This window comes from Schistocerca piceifrons, chromosome 6 (genome assembly GCF_021461385.2).
Source record: "Schistocerca piceifrons isolate TAMUIC-IGC-003096 chromosome 6, iqSchPice1.1, whole genome shotgun sequence".
Lineage (NCBI taxonomy): Eukaryota > Metazoa > Arthropoda > Insecta > Orthoptera > Acrididae > Schistocerca > Schistocerca piceifrons.
This window is the reverse complement of record NC_060143.1, coordinates 170095012-170120772: the sequence shown is the minus strand read 5'-3', so window position 1 is coordinate 170120772 and position 25761 is coordinate 170095012. Positions and strand designations below refer to the sequence as shown.

Here is a 25761-nt window from a genome sequence, read left to right as displayed (position 1 = left end):
ATTGGGAAGACCAGTTTCGGTTCTGGAGACTTGAAGGAATACTGACAAACAACTTACCTTGGAAGATGTGTTAAAGAAAGGCAAACAAATGTTTATAGCATTTGTAGATGTAGAGAAAGCTTATAAAAGTATTGATTGGAATACTTGTTTTGAAGAGTTGAAAGGAGCAGGGATAAAATACAGGGAGCAAAATGTTATACACAGCTTGTACTGAAACCAGACTGCAGTTAGGAGAATCAAAGGATATGGAAGGGAAGGAATAGTTGAGAAAGAAATTAGATGGGGTTATATCCCAATGTTATTCAATTTGTACATCGAGCAAACGCTGAAGGAAACCAAAGAAAAAAAATGGAGAAGTAATTAAAATTCAGGAAGAAGAAATGAAACCTTCGAAATTTGCTGATGACATTGTAGGACTTGAAAGAGCAGTTGAACGTAATGGATAATGTCTTGAAAAGAGCTTGTAGGACAAAGTTAAAAAAAAAAAAAAAGTAATTGAATTAAATTAGGGTGTGCTGAGGGAATTAGATCAGGAAATGGAACAAGGAAAATAGTAGATGGGCTTCACTGTTTGATCAACAGTGCAGCTGATGGTGGCTTAATTGGAGAGAATATAAAATGCAGACTGGCTATTTCTGAAAGCATTTCTGAAAAAGTGGAATTAGTTAAGTGTTAGGAAGTCATTTCTGAAGGTATTTATCTGGAGAGTAGCATTGTACGAAAATGAAATGTGGATTGTAAGCATTCCAGACAGGAAGAAAATAGAAACTTTGAAATGTAGTGCTGTAGAAGAATGATGAATTTTAAATGGGTAGATTGCATAAGTGGTGTGCAGGAACTGAATCAAACTGGGGAGAAAACAAATTTATGGCACAACTTGACTAAAAGAAGGGATCAGTTGGTAGGACATATTGCAAGGGTTCAAAGAATTATCAGGTTGTTACTGGAGGGAAGTTTAGGCAGTAAAAACTGTAGAGTCAGAACAAGGGATGAATGTAGTAAGCAGGTTCAAGTGGATGTTGGTTGCAGTAGTTATTCAGAGATGAAGGGGCTTGCAGAGGATAGAATAGTGTGGAAAGGTGCATGAAATCATCGTTCATGATGAAGACGATGACAACAACAAGAACAACAACAATGTATGAAGAACAGCAGTTTCCTGACCTGTAGGAAGCAGCTGTTGTCATTCCCCTCCACATACCTGGTGGAGACTACACAAGTAATTATTGTTGTATTGTTCTAACTAGCTCCATGTAAAAAGCATTGTAATGAATGCTCATCCACTGCCTTGTCTGGATGATTGAATACAAGCAACACTTTAATTGCATTTGGTGTAGGCTTAGAAGGTAACCAAGTAATACACATAATGATCCAAGTAACTCAAATATGGCTTTATTAACAAACTTCTGAACAATAACCTCATGTGACTCCATATGTAACAAGACAAAATAATCATACAGAAGTTACAACATAAACAATACACAGAACTCATTAGGGAGCGCTATGATCTAAAAGAACATAGTGAGAGTGGATTAGCGCTGTTCCATGTGTATGTAGGCACGAGTCGCCAGTAGATGGTGTGGTGGAGACTGTGCCTTGCACACACTTCATACATGCAGCCTCTAGTGTCAGGCCCAAGCAGATGCAGTTGGTGGTTGATTTAGTGTGTGACACTATGCTCGGTGCACTCACACTCACATTCACTAGTAGCAAGATACAGCACTTCATACATGCAGCCTCTAGTGTCAGGCCCAAGCAGATGCAGTTGGTGGTTGATTTAGTGTGTGAGACTATGCTCGGTGCACTCACACTCACATTCACTAGTAGCAAGATACAGCACACCTCTCCCTCATGCGAAAAGGATTCCCAGGTGACAGAGGAGATGGCAACAGCACAACAAGAGACATATCCAACGGATATGGAGTGGTGGTAGCTGGTGTCTACGGTAGGGATGGGACAATGTACCAAGTGGGCACTGAACATAGTGCCAGAACATTCAGAGACATGGGTGCACTCGAGGGCAGTGGTCCCGTGTGGCACCTGACAACAGCACCACAGAGGAGGGTGCCATCACTATATCTGCATTGCATTGTCATCAGCACGCAGGTCCTAGTGGACCCACCGGCAACAACGGCTGAGATGATGATGACAAGGGGGCCGGTGTAGGTGATCAGAACAGCAGGTTGCGGCAACAGATGCGATGCTGAACACGGACCAGTGTCTGGCACCACAAAACCAGAACCCCAGGGTGCCGCATGTTCAGGAGGCAGCCAATGGGAGGGGGCATCTCCATAGCAGGCGAAGACGGACTTGAAGTGGAGGGCGGTGGTGCAGGCTGTGGTGAAGGGGGCTTCACCCTTGAACCAGTAGCTTCTGGTGGCTTGTGGGAGTGCAACTGATCAAAGTGGCTTTCTACCAGCCCATTGGCTGCAAGGATGTCACAAAGATGGCGTCTGGTGGCAGACAAAAGCGGTCAGTATCCTCTTGAGCTGGTGACCAAGCCAATATGCCCACACCAGCGATTGCAGTTCAGAGTGACCGGGTGAACCTTCCCACGGTGGGTGTGGTGCATGCTGCAGAAGCTGGAGGAGCATGCGTGGCTGTCAGCTGTGAAACAACTCAACCCGGCTCTGCTCTCTCATAGATGTGAAGTGATAGGTGCTCACAAAATGGAGAAGGGTGTCATCTGGTGAAGAACTCATAAAAAAACTTTTTCATTTGGGACTTGAACTTACTCACTACTTATTCCACCTCACCATTCGCCTGAGGGTGGAATGTCAGAGCTGTAACATGATGAATGCAATGATGCGAAGAAAGGTATGAGAAATGAAGTGGGGCCTTGTATCGGAAATAAGATGCAAGGCAACACCTCAATAGAGAAACCTTCAAAAGCGTGAGAGTTGTGATCTCAACCAATGTTGAGACACACTGGAGAATGTAAGGAAACTGGGCAAATGCATCCACAACCAAGAGCCAACAGGAATTCAAGAAGGGACTCGTAAAGTCTATATGAATGCATTCGCATAGCTGGTGTGGAGTGGGACAGGGGGCAGAGATGTCTTGGAAGGTGCCTGTTGTCAGGCACAGTGCTCACAAGCTGTGACAAAATGGACAATTTCGCCACCAATCTAGGTCCAAAACACATGTCTCCTAGCTGACAGTTTAGTGTGTGAAACTGCCCGATAGCTGTGGTGGAGAATGCATAGACCCTCATGCCATAACGTGGTGGGAATTACTACTCTGGGAGAGAGTTCTTCCATGGACAACAACAAAACACCATCAAAAACAGACCCGGCAGTTTGTGTGGCCAGTCCTTTGAATAAACCGAACCACCTGGTGCAGAACCAGGTCAGAGTAACGACAGCTGCCGTGTGAGAGCTTGTAATTGGAAAACCCTCGACCGCAGTCTGCATTTCAATATAAAGATAGAAGCAAAGCAGTTCTTCGTAATCAAAGTTGGGGTCAAGACCCACAGGAAGGTGGGACAAGGTGCTCACATTGGCATGTCTAGGTTTAAAGTGGATTTCATAATTGTGGCAAGAGAAGAACGGCACCAGCATTGTAGATGGTGTGCCGCCTTTTCAGGCAAGGAAGTGTGAGGGACAAGGAAACTAAGGGTTTATGGTCAGGAATAAGGTGAAACTTGGAGCCAAACAAAAAACATGTAATTTCTGGAGAGCATAGGCTATGGCAAGAGTCTCTTTTTCCACCTGAAAGTTACACTGCTGGGCTAGAGTGAGAGATTTAAAGGCAAAAGCAACAGGTCATTCAGAGCTACCGGCATGTTGGTGCACTAGGACTGTGCCGAGGCTGCACTGTGAGGTATCAATCGCCAAAACTATGTGCCGGTCTGGAGAGAACCTAGCCATAACAGATTGCAGTTCTCCTAGAGATTGAAGTCTGTCCAGTTCTGCTTTCACTTTATCTTTCAGGGTGACAGGAATAGGATGCACACAATAAAAACTAAGCAGAGCTATGGGTTTCAAAGAAATATGAGCAGAAAAATTCACACCCTGTACTTTCCAAAAAAAGACCTGAAAACTCCTCACACAGTGTTTCCAATTGAGAATACAGTACCTTATTGGACAAAAGGTGAACTGAGTTGGTGATAGAAAATCCAAATTCCTGAAATGTGTCCATCCTGAACAAGTTCTCAACATCAGCATCACCAACTCTCATAGGTTTGAGAATTCAATAACATCACTGCAGCACCTGCGTTAACCTATAGCCGGAGCACTAGTAGCATCATACAGCAGTATTGTACCATCATAAACAGTGTGACACAACTGTGGCTGCACTGTAGGCTTTCTGGTGCAAGTGTCACCTAATAAAAGCATCGCCTCTTAACTATGTACAAAAGCAATGAAAGAAATCATTTTTGATACAAATTGTTTTATTGTTTCTGAAAATATTCATCTTTAAAAACTATACTGTTTTGCATGGGTTCAAACCAATTATGGGAACAGTTTTTCTGCTCTGATGATGCCTCAGAAATACATTTTCAAAGAGGTTCAACAGCTTCTTAACGTGATTAAAGTGACTATCTATGGATTTCTTGTTTGACATAAGGGAAGAAAAGAAACTATTAGGTAATAATAGAGGGAAACATTCCACGTAGGAAAAATATATCTAAAAACAAAGATGATGTGACTTACCAAATGAAAGTGCTGGCAGGTCGACAGACAAACAAACGAACACAAACATACACACAAAATTCAAGCTTTCGCAACTAACTGTTGCCTCATCAGGAAAGAGGGAAGGAGAGGGAAAGACGAAAGGATGTGGGTTTTAAGGGAGAAGGTAAGGAGTCATTCCAATCCCGGGAGCGGAAAGACTTACCTTAGGTGGAAAAAAGGACGGGTATACACTCGCACACACACACATATCCATCCACACATATACAGACACAAGCAGACATATTTAAAGACAAACTCTTTGTCTTTAAATATGTCTGCTTGTGTCTGTATATGTGTGGATGGATATATGTGTGTGTGCGAGTGTATACCCGTCCTTTTTTCCCCCTAAGGTAAGTCTTTCCGCTCCCGGGATTGGAATGACTCCTTACCCTCTCCCTTAAAACCCACATCCTTTCGTCTTTCCCTCTCCTTCCCTCTTTCCTGATGAGGCAACAGTTAGTTGCGAAAGCTTGAATTTTGTGTGTATGTTTGTGTTCGTTTGTTTGTCTGTCGACCTGCCAGCACTTTCATTTGGTAAGTCACATCATCTTTGTTTTTAGATATAAACTATTAGGTAACTAACACAATGAAACATTAATTTGATTTTTCCCATAAAATAATCAATTATTTGATGCACTGTGTGGCAGGTGGCATTGTCATTATGATAACTGAGGGTAAGTTTTTGGCTATTTTTCCTTATTTCATTGATTACTTGTAGCAAAGATATTGTTGTATAACATTCAGCATTATCTGTTCTTCCATATTTTATTGCTGCAGTTGTGTTAGTGACATGCTGATTGAAATGGAATCAACAAGTTACCATTTCCTTGGAATTGCTTCCTGGTTGGAACTTCTTTTTTTGGATGTCACATCATATTGGAACACCTAAAGAGTGCTGATTAATTTCCAGCTCATGTGTGTATCCAAATTTCCTCTTCTATTAAAATGTTTTATAAAGATTTTGCATTTCATCAGTCAGATTTTTTTATCATTTCCATACATCAATTGACAAGACCCTGTTTTTTCCATTGCTAAATGTAATGCCAAATTGAATTTGCTGTTGTTGTTGTGGTCTTCAGTCCAGAGACTGGTTTGATGCAGCTGTCCATACTACTCTATCCTGTGCACGCTACTTCACCTCCAAGTAACTATTGCACCCTCCATCCTTCTGAATCTGTTTAGTGTATTCGTCTCTTAGTCTCCCTCTATGATTTTTACCCTCCACACTGCCCTGCAATACTAAATTGGTGATTGCTTGATGCCTCAGAACATGTCCTACCAACTGATCCCTTCTTCGGTTCAAATTGTGCCACAAATTCCTCTTTTCCCCAATTCTGTTCAGTACCTCCTCATTAGTTACATGATCTACCCATCTAATCTTCAGCATTCTTCTGTAGCACCCTATTTTGAAAGCTTCTATTCTCTTCTTGTTTAAATTATTTATCGCCCATGTTTCACATCCATACATGGCTACACTCTATGCAAATACTTTTAGAAAAGACTTTCTGAAACTTAAATCTATACTCGATGTTAACAAATTTCTCTTCTTCAGAAACACTTTTCTTGCCATTGCCAGTCTACATTTGATATCCTCTCTACTTCGACCGTCATCAGTTATTTTGCTCCCCAAATAACGTCTCATCTGCTACTTTAAATGTCTCATTTCCTAACCTAATTCCCTCAGCATTACCTGATTTAGTTCGACTACATTCCACTATCTTCATTTTGCTTTTGTTGCTGTTCATCTTCTATCCTCCTTTCAAGACACTGTCCATTCTGTTCAACAGCTCTTCCAGGTCCTTTGCTGTCTCTGATGGAATTATGATGTCAGTGGCAAACTGCAAAGTTTTTATTTCTTCTCCATGGATTTTAATACCTACTCCCAACTTTTCTTTTGTTTCCTTTACTGCTTGCTCAATATACAGGTTGAATAACATTTGGGAGAGGCTACAACCCTGTCTCACTTCCTTCCCAACCACTGCTTCTCTTTCATGTCCCTCGGCTCTTATAACTGCCATCTGGTTTCTGTGCAAATTGTATATTGCCTTTCGCTCTCTGTATTTTACCCCTGCCACCTTTAGAATTTGAAAGAGAGTATTACAGTCAACATTGTCAAAAGCTTTCTCTAAGTCTACAAATGCTAGAAACGTAGGTTTACATTTCCTTAATCTATCTTCTAAGATAAGTCATAGGGTCAGTATTGCCTCACATGTTCCAACATTACTACAGAATCTGAACTGATCTTCCCCCAGGTCAGCTTCTACCAGTTTTTCCATTCGTCTGTAAAGAATTTGTGTCAGTATTTTGCAGCTGTGACTTATTAAGCTGATAGTTCAGTAATTTTCACACCTGTCAAAACCTGCTTTTTTTGGGGATTGGAATTATTATATTCTTCATAAAGTGTGAGGGTATTTCACCTGCCTCATACATCTTGGTCACCAGATGGTAGAGTTTTGTCAGGGCTGGCTCTCCCAAGGCTGTCAGTAGTTGTAATGGAATGTTGTCTACTCCCCGGGCCTTGTTTCGACTTAGGTCTTTCAGTGCTCTTTTGGATTCTTCATACAGTATCATATCTCACATTTCACCTTCATCAATGTCTCCTTCCATTTCCATAATATTGCTCTCAAGCACATCACCCTTGTATAGATGCTCTATATACTCCTTCCACCTTTCTGCTTTCTCTCCTTTGCGTAGAACCTGTTTTCCATCTGAGCATTTGATATTCATATAAGTGGTTCTTTGTTCTCCAAAGGTCTCTTTAATTTTCCTGTAGGCAGTATCTACCTTACCCCTAGTGATATATGCTTCTAGTCGTCCCTGCTTAGCCATTTTGCACTTCTTGTCAATTTCTTTTTTGAGACGTTTGTATTCCTTTTTGCCTGCTTCATTTACTGCATTTTTATATTTTCTCAGTTCATCAATTAAATTCAATATCTCTTCTGTTACCCAAGATTTCTACTAAGCCTCATCTTTTTACCTACTCGGTTCTCTGCTGCCTTCACTATTTCATCTCTCAAAGCTTCCCATTATTCTTCTGTTGTATTTCTTTCCCCTCTTCCTGTTAGTTGTTCCCCAATGCTCTCTCTGGAACACTCTACAACCTCTGGTCTTTCAGTTTATCCAGGTCCCATCTCCTTAAATTCCTACCTCTTTGCAGTTTCTTCAGTTTTAATCTGCAGTTCATAACCAATAGATTGTGGCCAGAGTCCAAATCTGTGCCTGGAAATGTCTTACAATTTAAAATCTGGTTCCTAAATATCTGTCTTACCATTATATAATCTGTCTGAAACCTTCCAGTGTCTCCAGGCCTCCTCCACATATACAACCTTCTTTCAAGATTCTTAAACCAATTGTTAGGTATAATTAAGTTGTGCTGTGTGTAAAATTCTAACAGGCAACTTCCTCTTTCATTCCTTACCCCCATTCCATATTCACCTACTACTTTTCCTTCTTTTCCTGTTCCTGCTATCAAATTCCAGTCCACCATGACTATTAAATTTTCATCTCCCTTCGCTATCTGAATAATTTCTTTTATCTCATTATACATCTCTTCAATCTCTTCATCATCTGCAGAGCTAGTTGGCATGTAAACTTATACTACTGTGCTAGGCGTGGGCTTTGTGTCTCTCTTAGCTCGCCGGCCGGAGTGGCCGAGCGGTTAAAGGCGCTACAGTCTGGAACCGCACGACCGCTACGGTCGCAGGTTCGAATCCTGCCTTGGGCATGGATGTGTGTGATGTCCTTAGGTTATTTACCTATTTACCTGACCAGAAGTCTTGTTCTTCCTGCCACTGAGCTTCACTAATTCCCACTATATCTAACTTCAACCTATCAATTTCCCTAAGGGACTTGACATTCCATGCTCCAATCCATAGAACACATTTTCTTTCTCCTGATAACAATGTCCTCCTGAGTAGTCCCTGCCAGAGGTCCAAAAGGGGGACAACCTCTGATATGCAAGGGTGCCTATGGCTCATGGTGAGTCAAATGCTGAGTCTCTTCAGTATCACAGCTCATATGAGAGTATGTACTACCTATGTTCTGAAATGCTATGCATAAAACTTAGATTTTTTGGTGTTCATACACTGGATTCAGTTGGTGATAGAGGGTCAAGTGTTTCGGATAGCCCTTGCGTTATGGACGATTTGTGTACCCAATTGAAGGATCGTCTTACTTTAACTATCCTACAATACAGGGCCAAAGTTTTAGTATTGCACACTTCCTCTAGATTAGGCAAATGGAGAAAATCATTTGGTTCTTTTTGTTTTAGATGTGGTCAGTGGTGTGCCTTAAGGGACTTACAGGGCCACCATTTAGTTCGAGTGCCATTCCTGAAAAAATGTGAAAAACATGGTGTTTGGGTACCAAAACTGAGCTGTAGGGTCCAAGATCACTACGTTCAGTGAATGGCTGTAATTTTTATGATGTATTCCTTAGATCCCTATCCAGAACAACCTTGAAAATTTTCTTGAAATCTCTGTTTCTGAGATACGGAGTTTAAAAGTTACCTATTTGTACATGTAAAATATGCACATAAAATCTGGTATGAGGACAAAATGTAGTTTATAAAGCGATTTAGCATGGAGAAATATACTGCAAAGTGTTTCCATAATCAGCAGAAGGGTTCTGGGAATCCCGTGTTGTTGTTGTACTGAAGCACTTAAACATTATTTTTGTGCACATAAAATCTGATCTGAGGTGTAAAATTATATAGTTCTATATTACTTCAGTTTCACGTAAGTAAACTATCAAAATTTTACTGATCCATTAAGTACTTTTCATGTATGAGTGAAATGCCCTACTGTAGCAGGGAAAAAGAAGGGAACCAGCAGAAAAATGCTACTATTAGAGCACAAAGTGGGAAATATGCCACTGTTTAAAAGGCTTTGACTGAAAAGTGGGGTGCGAGCTGCCTCATTCCACGTTCTTCGGCACTTTTAAAAAAATGTTCGAAAAATGTTGACATGCGAACATTTTCCCTTTGCTATTTTGAGAGAGAAAGAGAGAGTGTCAGTGGGAAAGAGCTTGCGGCAATAAATACTGTAAGGTAATAGACGGGGGTTGTGATATAGGAAGAGTGAAAGAAACAGGCGCAGTGCAGGAGAAAGAGTGGGACATAGTGGTAGTGGAACATAGTTGACAGTGATGGAACTGTGCTAGGATAAGAATGAAGGAGACTATGCCACTGGGAGAGAAATCAAGAGAAGTAGAAACTAGATCTGCAAAAAGCATTCAACAGTGTAAAATGGTGCAAGATGTTCGAAATTGTGAGAAAAATAGGGGTAATCTGTCTTCAGGGAGAGAGGGGTAATAAACAATATGTAAAGGAGCAAGGAGAGAATAATAAAGAGTCGACAACCAAGAACGAAATGCTTGGATTAAAAGGGGTGTAAGACAGGGATGTAGTCTTTCGCCCCTACTTTTCAATCTGTACACTGAAGAAGCAGTGATGGAAATCAAAGAAAGGTTCAGAAGTGGAGTTAAAATACAGGGTGAAAGGATATTAATGAAATGAAATGATTCACTGATCACATTGCTATCCTGAGTGAAAGTGAAGAAGAATTATATGATGTGCTGAATAGAATGAACAGTCCAATGAGTACAGAATATGGACTGAGAGTAAATTGAAGAACGACAAAAGTAATGAGAAGTAGCAGAAACGAGAACAGCGAGAAAATTAATATTAGGATTGATGGTCATGAAGTAGATGAAGTTAAGGAATTGTGCTTCGAAGGCAGCAAAATAGCCAATGATGTCAAAAGGAGACTAGCACTGGCATAAAGGGTATTCGTGGCCAAGAGAAGCCTATTGGTATTGAACATTGGCCTTACTTTGAGGAAGAAATTTCTGAGAATGTACCTTTGGAGAACAGCATTGCATGGTAGTGAAACATGGACTGTGGGAAAACCGGAACAGAAGAGAACCGAAGCATTTGAGATGTGGTGCTACAGACGAACATTGAGAATTAGGTGGTCTGATGAGGTGAGGAATGAGGTGGTTTTGTGCAGAATCAGAGAGGAAAGGAATATGAGGAAAACACTGTCAAGGAGAAGGATCAGAACGATAGGACATCTGTTAAAGACATCAGGGAATGACTTCCGTGGTACTAGAGGGAACTGTAGAGGGCAAAAACTGTAGAGGAAGACAGAGATTGGAATACATCCAGCAAATAATTGAGGACATAGGTTGCAAGTGCTCCTCTGAGATGAAAAGGTTGGCACAGGAGAGGAATTTGTGGTGGGCCGCAGAAGACTGATGACTCAAAGAAACTTAGAAATGAGTGAGCGTCAGCGATAATGAGAAAAAGTTGACAATGACTGTGAGGAAAAGAGAGATAGTGACAATGGAAAGAGACAGTAGCATGGGAGTGAATGAATGAATTGGAAGAGGGAGACAGTGACAGTGAGAGGGGACAGTATTGATAGGATAGAACAAAGGAAACTGTGGCTATGACGTGGTGGACAGTGACAGTTAGAGACACATGAAGAGATAATGACAATGAGTTGGCCTGAATGGATGAGAGAGAGTGGCCAAGTGGGAGTGGATGGGTCTGATCGACTTACAGTGATCGATTATTGGGTGTGGTGAGTTACAGTTATGGGAGCTTATGGGTGTGAGGGGTGAGTTGCATGTTAAAAAGTGCAAATATGTTCTCATGTCAAAATTTTTTGGAAAATTTTTAAAGATGCTTGATGTAGGCAGCATGAGGCAGCTGATATTCCTCTTTTCAGTCAGTCTTTCAGTAAACAGGAGCGTATTCGCCCTTTTTGTGCTCAAATAGAAACATTTTTTCCACTGATCTTTTTACTCCTTGGCAGCATTGCCCCAAAAGATTATGCCATAGGGAGACTATTGCGTGAAAGTACAGAGTATGCTAGCAATCTGCAGGTCAACATGATGAGAGAGTTTTCTAAGTGCAAAGTGGACAGAACTGAGCTTTTTAGTTAACTTATTCACATGTTGGAATCACGTTAGCTACATTAAAAAAAACTATATTTACATAAAGTAAGGGAAAGACAACCACTCTCTTATAGCAGTTCGATGTGTGGAGCACAGAAACATGTTACTGAAAACAGCAATCACTCTAACTTTTGAGCAATAGCTCTTTTTCTATCACAAGACACACACACACACACACACACACACACACACACACACACTCAATGATTATGGCAACACTATTCTATATTCTCATCAGAAGGCTTCTGTATACATGAGGAGCTACCGTCTATATTAGCTGATAATGAAACGACTTTTGCGTGTGCATTAAATATTGTCTAGGCTCCAACCTAAACCTCTCAGATAATACTTTTCCGTGTGGGTGATTGTTCAGTTTTTAGTTTAAACTTTATGTTAGTCTCTTCTTTATGGACTTCTGTCCTTGGTTTCATACCAAGTTTTAAGAAATGATAAGAAACAATTTAGGTTCAGTTTATATTTTGTCATCTTATTTATGTGCCTCTCCATTGCTTAGTACAACTTCTTGTATGTGATTAGTGGTTGTTTTCCTCATAATGTTATGTTCCTTTCAGACTTTTCAGCTATTATACTGTTGTCATCATTGTTTTCAGTTTTAAGGCTGGTTTAATGCAGCACTACACACTAGTTAATTCTGTACAACCCTCTTCTCTCAAGCAACCTATGTCCACCTCAAGCTGCTTATTGTGTTCATGCCTAGATCTCCCTCTCAATTGTTACCTTCCGCATTGCCCTCCATTATAAAATTGTTGGTTCCTTGAGGATGAGTCCTATCAACTGATTCCTTCTTTTAGCCTAATTTTGCCAGAAATGTCGTTTTTCTCCAATAGGATTTAGCACCTCCTCATTAGTTATTCAACCAACCCATCCAATCTTCAGCATTCTTCTACAGCATCACATTTCAAAAGCTTTTATCCTCTTCTTGTCTGAACTGCTCATCATCCATGTTTCACTCCTGTACAAGGCTAAACTCCAGAAAAATATATTTTAAATGGAGTTCCTAGCATTTAAATTCATCTAAATGTGTTCCTCATTTCATATGCTTTCTACTTTGGCCATTGTCAGTTCTTTTGCTGCCCAAATAGCAAAACTCATCTACTATCTTTTAGTGTCTCGTTTCTTAAAGTACACAATTCCCTCAGCATCCTCTAATTTAATTCGGCTACATTCCATTACACTTGTTTTACTTTTTTGATGTTCATCGTGTAGCCTTCTTCCAAGATGCTTTCCATTTTGTACAACTGCACTTCTAAGCACTGTACCATCTCAAATGGAATTAAAATTTCATCGACAGTTCTCAAAGTTTTTGTTTGTTCTCCCTTATCTTTAATTCCCTTTCCAAATTTCTCCTTGGCTTTCGTCACGGCTCTCTCAGAGCACAGACCAAAAAGCATCAGAGAGAGGCTGCAACCCTGTCTCACTCCCTCCTCAACCACGTCTTCCATTTTATCTCCTTTGACTCTTACAACTGCAGTCTGGTTTGTGTACAAGTTATAGGTAACTTATAGCTGTCTGCATTTTATCCGTGCTACCTTCAGACTTTCAAAAAACGTTCTCTAAATTTACAACTACTATAAATATAGGTTTACCTTTTTTTAACCTATCTTACTCAGATTAGTGTTGGGTCAGAGTTACCTCGTGTCTTTGTACATTCCTCCGGAACCAAACTGATCTTCCCTGAGATTGACTTGTACCAGTTTTTCCATTCTTCTGTAAATAATTCATGTCAGTATTCTGCAACTATGACTTAAACAGGTGGTTCAATAGTAGTTGCTCCTATCAGCACCCGCACTAGCCTTCTGTAGAGTATGAAGTACTACATTCTTCTTGAAGTCTGAAGGTATTTCACCTTTCTCATGTATCTTGCACACCAGGTGGAGTAGCTTTGCTGTCTACCAAAGATCTCAGTAATTCTGAGGTAATCTCATCTACTCTGGGGCCTTGTTTCGACTTAGGTCTTTTGCTGCATCTCGTAGCATAATTGCCCCCATCTTACCTTCATTATTCCCCTCTTCCCTGTCTACAGTATTCCCATTTACAGTGATTCTGTGTATTCCTTACACCTTTTTGCTTTACCTTATTTGCTCAGTACTGCTTTCCCATCTGAGCTCTTGATATTCATACAATTGGTTATTTTTTCTTTAATTTTGCTATAGACAGCATCTTTCTTTCTCCTAGTCATGCATGCTTCTATAGCCTTGCATTTGTCCTCTAACCATTCCTGCTTGGTAATTTTGCATTTTCTGTTGATCTCTTTTTTTAGATGTTTATTCTCTTTCACCTGCTTTAGCTGCTGCATTTTTATCTTTTCTCCTTTCAAAAGTTAAATTCATTATCTTCTATGTTATCTAAAATTTCCATTAGACTGTGTTTTTACCTGTTTGATCCTCCACTGCCTTCGCTATCTCATCTCTCAAACCTACCTATTCGTCTTTTATTGTGTTCCTTTCGCCCATTTCAGTCAAATGTTGACTAATGTTCCTTCTGCAGCTCCCAACACTTTCAGGTTACTTCAGTTTATCCAGGTCTCTTCTTCTTAATTTCCTACCTTTTAGCATTTTTTAAAAAAATTTACCTGCAGTTCATAACCAATAAATTACGGTAAGAGCCCATATCTGCCCTTGGAAGTGTCTTACAGTTTAATGTTGGGTTTCACAGTCTGTCTTATATTACGTAATCAGTATGAGACCTCCTAGTGTCTCATAGTGCTTAAAGAATGCTCTGTGCAGAATTACACCAGTAGTTTTGTCATTCATTCCTTTCCCTCTGTCTATATTCCTCTATTATTTTTCCTTCTTTTTCTGTTCCTGCTATCAATTTACAGTCCCCCATCACAATTAAAGTTTCATCTCCCTTAACTGTTTGAATATTTTCTTTTATCTTATCATTAGGAAGGATATAAAAATATCTTTTAATAATGGTAGTGTTTCAATTTCCACAGGGATGCTTAATGAGCTGTGAATTAATTGACTGTTTTGTTATAGATGCTTGACATGACTGATGGTAACAGTTCAGTGGTGGAGATGGCAGTGTCGCAAAACAACCGTCATGTTGCACTTATTACTGATGATGGAAAATTATGGCTTGGTTCATCTGACTTACGTGACAAATACATTGAAAGGGACACAGAATTTCCTTGTAAGCCCCGACAACTTGTATGGTATGTCTCCAAAGATAAATAGTTAGTGGTTGATAGTTTATTAATACCTGTCAGTATTCTTAATTTTTTAATTTCTTAGTTTATGGTATGTATGTATCTCTGTTTCTGTTGAGGTGACAAATGACTATCTCAGTAAAATAAGAGCACATTCTGTTCGAGTTAGTTTCAAGATTAAAAGAGTTTTTGTTTGTTGTATACGTAAATATTAAATAATTAATTTTTGGCAAGGAATTACAAAATTCAAGAAGCTTTTTGTTTGCAAAAAGTCAATGTAAGTTATTTTTGAGATTATTAATCATGTATTGTAACATTTCCAATCAATCCCGTGTAAATGGACAAATGTCATTTCATATGGAAGTTATGGTTGTAAATTATTTCATATGGTAGCTACTTTTTATAAATTTTATTGCACGAAGAGTACATGTGAAGCAGTCTTTATAAAGAAAGAAAACGAGAAGATGAATATCTTTCTTTAACATCAGGTCATAGGTCTGAGTCACTATCTACACCCCCAATTGTTAGACACAGAAGTATCTTTAGCTCCTACTGTGTGGTTTTTATATAAATCTGATATATAGGAGACATGAATTTCATGAGAGATTTAATATAATCATATTCAAGCTTCTTAAGCGACCTACAATGAGGTGTTTCAAAAGACAGATTAAATCACATTGCAAACAGCAGTTTTCTTTCCATTTTTACAAAATATATTTCTTTTGCAACTATATTACAGAAAGAATATTGCATACTTACATCTGTAATATACAAACTGGGGCATCTGCCTACTGCAAACTTTTACAGAAAGAATATTGCATACTTATTTCTGTAAAATAGGAACTATGGTGCCTACCTATTGCAGACTTTCTGTTTGCCTGTTGACACATTTGTTTTTACCAATAATATATACATATTATTTATTTATGTGGTCCACCAAGTCTTACATGTACAGGATAGAAGGTGTGATCAAAAAGTAATGGGAATTTTTGTTTTTCTTAAAGAATCTTTATTTATTCATCAACATCAACTTTGTCCTCTTCAGCGTAATCCCCCTCAGATATGTGGTAACACACTTGTGCCAACACTTTTTCCATTCTCTGGAAGCACTTCTGGAATCACTTTTTGTTATAGTGTTCAACAATTCTGTTTTTATCTCATCAATAGTGGCGAAACAATGTCCTTTCATGGCTCTTGACAGCCTTGGAAATAGAAAGAAGGGGGCCATATGACCATAAGACAGGAGCTTATGATGCACTATCCCACTGTAATTAAAGTAAACAGTGATCATTCATATATGATTGAGTGTGTCAAATTTTTTTTTGTCTTGGGTCTTCAGGCAGTTTCCATTGCAATGATAGAGCCTTGGTTTTGATATCATACATGTGTAGCCATGTTTTGTCACCTGTTATAACCTTCTTTAGGAGTTCTGGATCATTGTCAGCTTCTTTTAGCAGTTCCTGAGTGATGTCTGTTTTTCCTGAAATTCAACAGTTTCGGAACAAATTTTGCTGCTACATGTTTTATCTCCAAAATGCCAAAAACAATTTCTTAGCATGAGCCAGAGATAGGCTGACATTATTAGCAACCTCTCTGATAATGATTTTCCAGGGCCATTTCCTTTACTTCTGTATTGTCAGTAATTGATGTGCTAGTCATCATCTTCAGTGTCTTCTCAACTCTCTTTGAAATGTTTGTAAATGTTTAACCACTCATAAACTCTTGTTTTGATCATAGTAGATTCACCAAAAGCCACAGTCAATGTTTCGAATGTGATATTGGACTTTATTCCATTTTCAAGCAAAATTTAATGCATATTCTTTGATCCATCTTTTTTAAAAGGAAGAATTCACCAAGCACTCAAGAAAATGTGTAACCTCTTTGATTGTCTACAGTAAACTAAATATTCAAAACAGCTGAAAATGCAAACACATATCGGGAACATGTTTAGCAATGGGAAGAGGGGAGGGGGGGGGGGGGATGAAAATTGGTTGTATGAAGGCCACAAAATTATAAAATTCCTGTTAATTTTTTATCACACCTCACACACAAGGATAAATTTTTTAACAAAATTCAGTTTACAATATAGGATAGAAATTTTAAACTATAAATTATACAGCACTGCTAAACAGATTGGCCTATCTGATATAATACATTAATAACTGAGCACAGCAAAATTCATCAAACTAGATTTGCAGCTAAAACTTAATTAACTGCAAGTTAGCAACACTTAAAATTTAAAATAAAATACAAAATCATCATAGCACAACTCAGGCCAGTTATATACAGTGTGTTCCACATAAAACCAGTACACGCCCGAGATTCAAGTAACAACAAACTAACTAAAAAAGAATAGGTAATAGTAACATTAAAAAAACATGTAGTTACTTGTTTATCAGAGATGCTGAAAGAGGGTGGTATTGGCATCCAGACATTGCTGACTTCGTGTGATAACATTACCGGCAGCACAATGTAATTCTGCAGATATGATGTTAATTTCCCTTCTAATGTTCCGTTTAAGATTGTCTATTGTGTGACAGTTGTCAGCATACAGTTTGCTTTTTAGTGTGCCTCATAAATAAAAATGATGATCGGAGACCTTGGGGGCCAGAGGCCCCTATTGACAAGTTCACCTACTGTGGTTGTATGTGTGACTGGTTGCTCCATCTTGTTGGAATACTGCTTACAGCTTGTCTGCATCTGTTAATTGTGCATAGAAGTAGTCAAAGATCTCTAGAAATCTGGCACTGTTTACATGTACAGCTACATTTATACTCCACAAACCACCATGAGCTGCATGGCTGAGGGTACATCCCGCACTACCAGTTATTAGGGTTTCTTCCTGTCCCATTCATGTATGGAGTGTGGAAAGAATGATTGTTTGAATTCCTCTGTGTGTGCTGTAATTATTCTTATCCTATTCTCATGATTCCTGTGTCATCATTTAAAACCGGTTCTAGAAACTTTGTTAACAGATTTTTTTTGGGATGGTTTACGTCTGTCTTCAAAAGCCTTCCAGTTCAGTTCTTTCAGTATCTCCATCACACTCTACGATGGATTTAACAAACCTGTGCCATTCGTGCTGCCCTTCTCTGCATGTACGTTCATCATCCCTCGTCAGTCGTATCTGGTATGGGTCCCACAAACTTGAGCAATATTCTAGAACTGGGCACACAAGTGATTTTTAAGCAATCTCCTTTGTAGACTGATTGCACTTCCCCAGTATTCTACCTATTATACAAAGTCTACCATCTGCTTTACCCACGACTGAATCTATGTAAGCATTCCATTTTGTATTGCTACAAAGTATTACATCCAGGTGTTTATATGAGTTGACCGAGTCCAACAGTGACTCACTGATTTTACGATCATATGTTACTACGTTTGTGAAGTTCACTATTGTACATTTCTGAACATTTAGAGCAAGATGCCAATCTCTGCACCACTCTGAAATCTTATCAAGATCTGACTGAATATTTAGGCAGCTTTTTCCAGAGAGTACTTCATTGTAGAAGTCATCTGCAAAAAACCTGATTTTAGTATTAATATTATCTGTGCGGTCATTAATATACAATGTACAATGTGAATAGCAAGGGCCCCAACACATTTCCCTGGGGAACACCCAAAGTTACTTTTACATCTGATGATGAGTCTCCATCCAAGGTAACATGCTGTGTCCTCCCTACCAAAAAGTCCTCAGTCCAGTCACAAATCTCGCTTGATACCCCATACGATTGTACTTTTGACCATAAGTGTAGGTGTGGTACTGAGTCAAATGTTTTTCCAAAATCAAGAAATACTGCAACTACCTGGTTCCCTTGATACAAAGCTTTCAGTATGTCAGGTGAGAAAAATGTGAGTTGGGGTTCACACAATTGATGTTTTTGAAATCCATGTCGATTGGCATTGAGGTGGTCATTCTGTTCAAGGTATCTCATTATGTTTGAGCTCAGAATATGTTCTAAGATACTACAATAAATCAATGTCAAGGAAACTGGACAGTAGTTTTGTGCATCACTTCTAATACCCTTCTTGTAGATGGGTGTGACCTGTGCTTTTTCCCAAGAACTGAGCACGGTTTTTTGTTTGAGGGATCTACAATAGATCATAGTTGGAAAACTCAGCCACATATGCAGTATAGAATCTGACAGGGATTCCATGGGGCTCAGGAGCTTTGTTCAGTTTAACAATTTGAGCTGTTTCTCAACACCATTGACACTATTTGAATTGGGGCAGTTCTTCTGTATTTTCCTTTGTTAAGGAGCATTTGAAAATGGGGTTAAGCATTTCAGCTTTTGCTTTGCTACCCTCAGTTTCAGTTCCTGTTTCATTTGCAAGGGACTGGACACCAATTTTGGTGCCACTAACAGCCTCTACATATGATCAGAACTTCCTTTGGTTCTGTGAAAGATCAGTTGACAATATTGTGCTATGGTAGCCATTGAAGGCATCACAAATTTCTCTCTTGACAGTCAAGCACATTTCATTCAGCATGTCTCTATCTAAAGCACTACACTTTGTTTTACACCTATTATGCAGTAATCTTTGTTTTGTATATCATGGAGTATAAGGTGCAATTAAAAAACATGGGGCAAATGAAGCACATGCTGGACTATGCACACCAAACAACCATCATCTATCAGTAGAGAGATTCTTTGTGCAGAATACGTGTGTTGTCCCTTGATCAGTATCTGCAATTCTAGGAGTTTACATAGGCTGACAAATGAAACCAGGCCTCATCTGACATGAAGTAAAGCAAGGGATCAAAGGATAACCATTGGCAAATGATGTTAACAGTCAGTCACAATAATGAACTCTTTTTTTTTTTTTACCCCCTGTTCTTCAAATTTCAACCCTTGCACCACACTCACACGACAGGCTTTTAATTTCATACCTTTTAGTACATGATGGCATGATATACGAGATACACCAACCTGCTGCGATAACCACCTTATTGACTTGCAGAGACTTCTTTTAATGTCCAGCCAAATTCTGTCTGTAGTTTCAGGGGTCGTCACTGTTGGTTGCCTATTCCTCTCAACATTCTGAATGGATCCAACAGCCTCTCATTCCTTGTACAGTTCTTGAACAGTGCTGGTTGTGGAGAGTTCCTATCACTTCACTTGAAACATTTCTTTTCATTCTTCGATGGAGCCTGTCTTTATGTAACACTCCACAATATCAGTTTGCTGTTCTAATGCAAACTGCCCCATTTCTGTAACACTTCAACAGTACGAGCTTCTTACAACACTAAGTGTGAACACACAACTGCACTCAACTTTCCGATAAAATGTAGTGCAGCCAACTTTCAAGACAGTGTTGCCATTTCACAAGCAATTTGGTTATAGGTGATTAACCAGTAAATGAGGCAGACCAGTTTTATGTGGGACACCACATAATATTCCATAAAACTTATACAAATTAATGATATCAATATAATGGAAGGAAACCCACTTCCTTTCGTCTTCCCCTCTCCTTCCCTCTTTCCTGATGAGGCAACAGTTTGTTGAGAAAAGCTTGAATTTTGTGTGTGTGTTTGTGTTTGTTTGTGTGTCTATCGACCTGCCAGCGCTTTTGTTCGGTAAGTCACCTCATCTTTGTTTTTATATATATAAAACTTATACATTTATACATAGTGTAGTACTGTAGAGTAGAAGTACAAGAACTGTTATAACAAACTGGATTTTAGATATTCATCAACAGAATAAAAATAGTAAGAAAGATATATTTTATTTTATTCCTAAATGTATTTCTATTTTCCCTAAACAAGAGGGATAGTTAATAGTAAAGCATGCTACCCATATTTCTTACACCAAATAAACTTTTCGTCAGTCTTTGACGATTCAGGTGAATGCCTGCACTATAATGACTATTATGATCATGAAGAGATCTGTTGGTCTCAAATAAATGCAAATTCTTATTAACAAAAGCCACAGTTTTTAAGATATAAATGCAGAGAACAGGCAGTATTTTGAATTCCCTGAAAGTAGGCTTAGTGATGATACACAGAGACACCTTCTTCATTACCTTTAAGAGCCTTTTTCACATCACACAAATTTTTCCAAATCCTGACATCCAAAATGGGCTGTCAAAGGAGTGTACTAAAGCAAGACAAACTGTTTTTAGGTTTGAGATACCACAGGACTGTCTAAGAATTAGGGAAGCAAAGCACACACTGCTTAATTTCTGTAGCAACTTTTCTCTGTGAATATTCCGTTATAAGTTATTGTCAATCAATACCCCAAGAAATTTTATCTCATTTGCTTGCTGTATTGTTTCATCATCAATTAGTATGGGCTCTATATGCTTTGGGTTATTTTTGGAGGCAGTAAAAAGCATATGGGCAGTTTTACTTTAGTTTAATAATAGTTTTTGTGTAAGTTACCCACAGAATTAACCTTGTATACACTGTGTTCATACATGCTTTACAACCTGAAGAGATGGATTTTGGAAAAGGAGAGTTAGTTGTCTGCAAACAATGCAGGTAAGGCACTAGGCAGATTCAGATGCAGATGACGGAGAAATAAGAGGAAAAGTAAGGGCCCTAGAACTGAAAGCTAGGCTCTTCTTTTTGAATGCAACCCATTGTCCCTCTGAGTAAACTTGCAGTCTTCTTTCAAATATTTTTAAATTGCTCGAAAAAATCTTTTGCATCACTCCCATAACTTGTATATTTTGTATTTTTCTGACTGGGAACCTCTTTCTTCAACACTTAAATCTACATACATATTCTGCAAATTACTGTAAAGTGCATGGCAGAGCATACTTAGCAAAGTATCGTATGTTAGAGTTTCTTCTCTTGCCATTGTTTATGGAGTGTGGGAAGAATGACTGCTTAAATACCTTTGTGTCAGTACTGGTTCTCGAAATTTAATGAGTTGGCTTTTGTAGGATAACTGGCATTTCCCTTCATCTGCCAAATTAGGTTTCCCAGTTTTCCTTTGTCTTCTGTGAGTCAAATAAACCTGTGAACAATTATGCTGTCCATCTTTGAATATGTTCAATCTTCCCCATTAGTCCTATTTGCTAAGGACGCAACCCACTTGAACATTATTCTAGGATCACATGAGTGCTTTGTAAGTGCTCCCCTTTTGTAGGTTGGCTGCCTGTTCCCAGTAACCTGTCAATGAATCATATTTGACACCTGGCTTACCTACAAGTGAGCGTATGTGATAATTACATTTCATGTTCAGACAGATTGCTACACCCAGGTATTTGTATGAGTTTGACGGATTCCATTTATTTGTCATGCACTATTCATCACTATGGCACTACAAGACTCAAAGCAAGTTTCTTAATTTTTTAATGAACATAACTAATCATATTTACATAAATTATTATATCATAGTCTCTACTGCAGTGTCAACATGCTGATGAAGCTAAATAATGGTGTTCATGTGCCAAATTCTATTTTATTGCAGCTTAATTAAAAATTATAAATAATTTAACAATTTTTTTCATGCATGTCACACAATGAGCCTGCTTATCATGTAAATGAAGTCACGATCTATTTGTTGGTGTGTTGTATGTGTTAATAAGATGTCTGCTGATGATTATTATGTGGTATAAATAAAAATTTAAAAATGAACTGCTTCTATAAAAGACATTGTATAGACATTGTATAGATATAGATTGTGTTCTAGGGCTTCCGCTAATTCCAGAAATGTCCTTATATTTTCTGTACATCAACTGTAGGCAGTTTTGGTTATTTTTGTAGGTATACAATACTTTTCTTGCAACACGTTCAGCTGCCAGGCCATCTTGGCATTCACTTAATTTGTCACCAGGGTTGTTAGCTTTGGGCTTTCCCCGGGCCCGTGCTTTGTCTGCAGGTAAACTAGTATTCGGCTGCTTCGCTCATGCTGTGGCTCTGTCCATTCTTCCAGATTCACCTAGACTGTCCATACACAATAACAAACATTTCTTCACTGCTTACCTCAATATAGTGCTCAACATATCAGCCAAGCAGTTTGTTTTGTCACATGTCCATCACAAAGGAGGAGCGCTATATTGAGTGCCAAGCAAATCGTAGCCCCTCAGATCTGTGCCTGCCAGCAAAAAATAAGTAATGGACTCCCTGCAATATTCTGTGTCATCCCACGCTATTGATGTGGGACTAGGGAATTACTGTCCCATGCATAGGCTGCCATTAACACCACAATACAAACAACTGCATTTGAAATGATGATGTGATAGGTAAGCATGGAGTGCCAACGAACGGCATCACATTGCATTCAGTGATGAATCACAGTTATGCGCTACTCTGGGGACTATTATCAGTAAGTAAGACAGTGACCTGGAGAGAGATCTCATTTTTCCAGTGCTGTGTAGAGGTATAGCAGAGCTACTTCTGGTATCACGGTATGGGGAGCTATTGGCTATGACTCCACATTAAAGCTGGTAGCGATTGAGAGGACTTCAACTGCACATTGGTATGTCATAGACATACTGCATCCTCTTGTGTTACATCTCATACCATTTTACAACAGGACAATCCTCATCCACACATGACACGTGTGTCTCTGAACTGTGTGTGTGATGTTGAGGTACTCCCATTTCCAGCAACATCTCCACATCTGCCCCAAAAGAACATGTATGGGACCAGCTTGGATGTCAACTCCTTTCCATTGCCAGAATCCAGAACTCCAAGGAACAGTTACAGCAATTGTGGGTCTGTTTGGCTCAGGGGAGAATACAATGATTTTGGTGTTCAAGATGGTGCCGATAGGAAAGTGTAGTAAAATTTTGCTCTCATCAAAAAAGGGGAAAAACAAACAGTTTTTCATGTAGAGAATGTGAAAAGTGAGTGATGAAGGGTATTTTCTGTGTCAAGTGCAATTACTGGTTGCTCGAAAAGTGTGCGAAAGTGAACCTAAAAATCATCAATGATGTTATTCCATGGACATGCTATGTTTGTTTATGAGCTAAAACAGCTGATCTTGTAAGTACACTGGACTCAAAAAACGAAATTATAAAGTTGCTGCAAAAGGACACTGAGGCATTAAATGCTGAAATAGTGACTATAAAAAAAGAAAAACATAGGTTAATACGTGAAAAACAGGCCTGTGCATGTGAAATGGAAATAAAAGAAGATACAAAAAACAAAATTATAAAGCAGCTACACAAGGACATTGAAGCATTGAAAACTGAATTACTGACTACAAAGAAAGAAAATGATAGATTAACTCAAGAAAAACATTTCTGTGTGTGTGATATCCATCAAACGGAAATAAGTAAAACGGAATCCAGGGTTTCTGTAAAACACCAGCCAAGTACAAAACAAAACCTTCAAAATACACATAGTGCGCGAAATGTGACCAAAAACCCACCCCTCAGACTATCTGTAAACAAATATAAATGGGAAACAGTGACCTACAAAAAGGACAAATGTGGAAGTGCCACAGCAAAACAGATTGAAAAAAGGGATTTTCTTGTTGTTGGCTACTCCATACTGAAAAATGTTATAGCTCCAAGCTGCGAAATCGATGTATATCCCACAATCCGACTGCATGTGAAATCTGATGTCAGTGAAGCTACACCCCTCCAAGACAAATGTGAAATTTTATTAATGCAAGTGAACACTCCAAATGTTAACAATTCACAGAAAGGCACAGCAGTTATAGTACAACAAACACCAGAAATAAGTGAAACAGCAGCAGCACCATCATTATCAGCAGAAGCAGCAGCAGCAGCAGAACCAACAACGACTGGAGCAGCAACACAGCAGTGCTTAAGGAGAAGCCAAAGGAAAAATACATCTGTGTCATTCAGTGATAATTTTTTATGGTTTCAAGCCAAGAAGAAAATAAAAATGTGAAAAACCAGCCTGCTAACTCACAGATAAGTCACAACAACATCCTATTTTTAAACATTCAGGGTCTTGAAAATAAAGTTGAAATTCTGGAGGAGTCATTGCCACAGAATAAGTATTCTTTCTTATGTCTATCAGAACATTGGCTTAAACTGGAACAAATACAATACTATGTACCAGAAGGTTATAAATATGGAAACAGTTTTTGCAGATCTCAGTACCGTAATGGTGGTACTGTTATCTATGTTTCAAATGAAATAGAGTGTAGAGAACTAGATCTTAGTTGGGCATGTGTAGAGAAACACTTTGAAATTACCGGGATTATATGTGATATGATGAAAATTATCATAGTATGTATCTACCATTCCCCTGACTCAGATGATAAAACTTTTTTAGATAATTTAGACAGTGTACTCTGCTACATAACGAAATGGAAACAGTATGTAACTGTAATTGGGGGAGACTTTAATTCAAGCTTTGATGTAACATGTAACAAACCCAGTGTAAATAAGTTACTGAATTTGCTAAGGCAGCACAACTTCCATCATGTAAATTCAGAACCAACAAGACTACAAGCGTGCTTGGACAATGCTATTGTCAACTGTGCTCGTGATATGTACTCCACCAAGGTAAAGGAATTTGTTTTCTCAGACCACTCCATGTTAACGGTAGAGTTAAGACATTTTATAAAAGGGGATGAGAGCAAGGCTGCACAAAAGTTAACAAAATCTAATACCTTAATATTAACAAAACACAATCTCATAAAACTAACACACCAGCTGAGCATAACAAACTGGGACAAATTATTTCAAAACTGTGATTCCAGTGCCCAAACAGTTTATGAAACATTCCACAATTACTTAACAGATATTTTAAAAGCCCATCTTGTTCAAAAGAAATACCATAAAACAAGAAAGGGTAAATTTTGGTACACCAAAGAACTGGAGAATCTAAAAAATAAGCTACTGCTGTTGAAGCGCCTTGCCAAAGTAAACAATTCTAATGAAATTAAGGATCTCGAGAAAATCACTAAGAAACAGTATAAGAAAGATTTGCAATTGGCGAAACTAAGATACAACACAAATTTCATAAAAAATAGTAAAAACCAATGCAAAACAGCCTGGACAGTAATTAATACTGTTAAA

At 38.7% G+C, this 25761-nt stretch overlaps 1 protein-coding gene across 2 annotated transcripts in view; it reads left to right on the top strand.

Annotated features, from left to right (window-relative positions):
• LOC124802912 (vacuolar protein sorting-associated protein 16 homolog) overlaps positions 1 to 25761 on the top strand; it is a 202616-nt gene that overhangs the window by 78624 nt on the left and 98231 nt on the right. For both annotated transcript variants that reach the window (XM_047263982.1, XM_047263981.1), the window contains exon 5: positions 14636 to 14811. In XM_047263982.1, coding sequence (XP_047119938.1) covers positions 14636 to 14811 — 176 coding nt within the window. The remainder of the gene's footprint in view (positions 1 to 14635; positions 14812 to 25761) is intronic.